At 44.3% G+C, this 2,520-nt stretch overlaps 1 protein-coding gene across 1 annotated transcript; it reads left to right on the top strand.

Annotated features, from left to right (window-relative positions):
• The first annotated feature begins 1,625 nt into the window (after nt 1–1,625).
• LOC112204384 (peptidyl-prolyl cis-trans isomerase A-like) lies at nt 1,626–2,090 on the top strand. Its single transcript, XM_054659342.2, has one exon. It carries the CDS (start codon nt 1,709–1,711, stop codon nt 2,021–2,023), a length of 315 nt encoding a protein of 104 aa, XP_054515317.1. The 5' UTR covers nt 1,626–1,708; the 3' UTR covers nt 2,024–2,090.
• The last annotated feature ends 430 nt before the right edge of the window (nt 2,091–2,520 follow it).

Here is a 2,520-nt window from a genome sequence, read left to right as displayed (position 1 = left end):
CCAAGAAACGTTATTTGACAACAAAATTCCACTCTTATTTTCAAAGGTTTTGTTTCTGATAATCCACAAAACTACATTCATTACCTTTGGCTTATGGCTTACACAGTGAATTAGTAGGAACCTAATACAATATGCTTTGATTTTTAAATAGTGTCAGTGTGGAGATATTGCACTGATGATTAGAAACATCCTCTGTTTTGTCAAATTAATTGTCTGTTAACATCCATCTGAAATGTAGAACTGATTTCTTTTTGGGGGGCCTAGCAGTGATTGTCATAGATTGCTGTCCTTATTTTCATTATATATTTCCAAAAGAGATTAATAGTTATTTTTTATTTTAGTTCCTCCTAATTTGACAGCAATAGAAGATTTATGTTTGCATGAATGTCTATGATCCTTTAAGTTGGGTACAATGGCACATTTTTGTCCATTGGAGTTTGAAAGTACAGAAAGAAAGAATTCGCCATGGAGGAAAGAAAACAGAAAGGAGGTGTAGCAAGCTCTGTTGCTTGAGTATTCAACATCTGTTACTCCTCTCTTCCTAACAGACCCATATTTTGTTTAGGTCTCTACCCACCATAGAGGGTGTTATGTTTTCCTCTAATTTGGTATTGAGGCCTCTCTGAGGAGAGTGGCTATAAACTTTATCCCTGCTTTGATAGGGCGGGCAGGGCAGGGCAGGGCTAGAGGAAGGTGCCAGGTGGAGTTCCAGGGGAGGTGGTGGTGGATGTTTATACTGTGCCTTTCACAGGACCCTTTCAAATCCTGGTGCTTAAGTGTCTGACCCACGTGCAGGGGTCCCTCCCACAGGAAACTTGCTCATACTGGCAGATGCCCTTGTGGCTTTTGTGTAAACTGTGTCCAATTTCTTTCTACCAAGACAGCCAGACTCCAGGAGGATGCTGACCAGGACAAAAGTTAAGTTTGGCTCTGTCGGTCAGATGAAACACAGAGGAGCTGTATATTACTAACAGATTCCAAAGGGAAGAGGGCAGCACGCCTTGCAGGGCCAAAAGAAAGGGGAAAGCTGTCTGGAACATGCACACTTAACCAGCAGGGGGATAGCAAGAGAGAGAGAAAGAGACCTCTGGGGCAAAGCCTTTATTCTGGTCCAGCATGTTACACAAGCAGGTTTCCCATGATGAGTTCTAATTGGTGGGTTTATAGCAAGCAGGTACGAGGTCCATGAAGTCACACTGTGACCAAGAGGTGATCACTGTGGCATATCTGGGCAGTCCACCCACGGCGTGGGGGGTCAGTGGGGTAAGTCAAGTAGGTTGCATCTAGCCATCCCATAAAAAGGTGGTCACCAGGAGGCAGTTGTATAAAGCGCGTATCTGGATTGACCTACCTTGAGGAACTGGGAAGAGGTAGAGTTTGGAGGAATTGCAATCTGTGTCAAAGATGTCTAAGCCCTGCTTCTAGTATGAGTGACTCCAACTTATATTGAAAATGAATGCTGAGGCAACATGAAATTAATACAAATTTGGCTTTGCAGACACCGACGCCTCCCAGAGCCCTCTGCCACCAGCCATAGTCAACCCCATCATGTTCTTCAACATCGCCATCATCAGCGAGCTTTTAAGCAGAATCTCCTTGGAGCTGTTTGCAAAGTTCCAAAGACAGCAGAAACTTTCATGCTCAGAGCACTAGAGAGAAAGGATTTGGTTATAAGGGTTCCTGCTTTCACAGAATTATTCCAGGGTTTATGTGTCAGGCTGGTGACTTCACAAACCATAATGGCACTGGCAGCAAGTCACTCTATGGGGAGAAATTTGATCATGAGAACTTCATCCTGAAGCATACAGGTCCTGGCATCTTGTCCATGGCAAATGTTGGACTCAACACAAATAGCTCTCAGTTTTTCATCTGCACTGCCAAGACTGAGTGGTTGGATGGCAAGCATGTAGTCTTTGGCAAGGTGAAAGAAGGCATGAGTATCATGGAGGCCATGGAGCGCTTTGGGTCCAGGAATGGCAAGACCAGCAAGAAGATCACCATTGCTGACTGTGGACAACTCTAATAAATTTGACTTGTGTTTTATCTTAACCACCAGACCATTCCTTCTGTAGCTCAGGAGAGCACCTTTCCACCCCATTTGCTCATAGTATCCTATAATCTTTGAGTTCTCACTTCAGTTCCTTTGGGTTCCATATTTTCCTTATTTCCTTCCATGCCCAGCTGGATTGCAGACTTAAGTTTATTATTATGAAATAAGAAATAAATAACAACAACAACAACAAATTATAAGAACTTACAGATGGACACTGTGGCTCATGTCTGTAATCCCAGCACTGGGGGAGGCCGAGGGGGGAGGATCACTTGAGGCCAGGAGTTCAAGATTAGCCTGGGCAAAAATAAAAAAACTAGCTGGGCATGGTGGCTCATGCCTGTGGTCTTAGCTGCTCAGTAGGCTGAGTTGGGAGGATCACTGAACCCGGGAGAAGTGGAGGCTGCAGTGAACCAAGATCAGGCCACTGCACTCCAGCCTGGGCAACAGAATGAGATACTGTCTCAAAA

This window comes from Pan troglodytes, chromosome 11 (assembly GCF_028858775.2).
Source record: "Pan troglodytes isolate AG18354 chromosome 11, NHGRI_mPanTro3-v2.0_pri, whole genome shotgun sequence".
NCBI lineage: Eukaryota > Metazoa > Chordata > Mammalia > Primates > Hominidae > Pan > Pan troglodytes.
The sequence above is the reverse complement of the archived record's forward strand: the minus strand, read 5'-3'. Positions and strand labels throughout refer to the sequence as shown.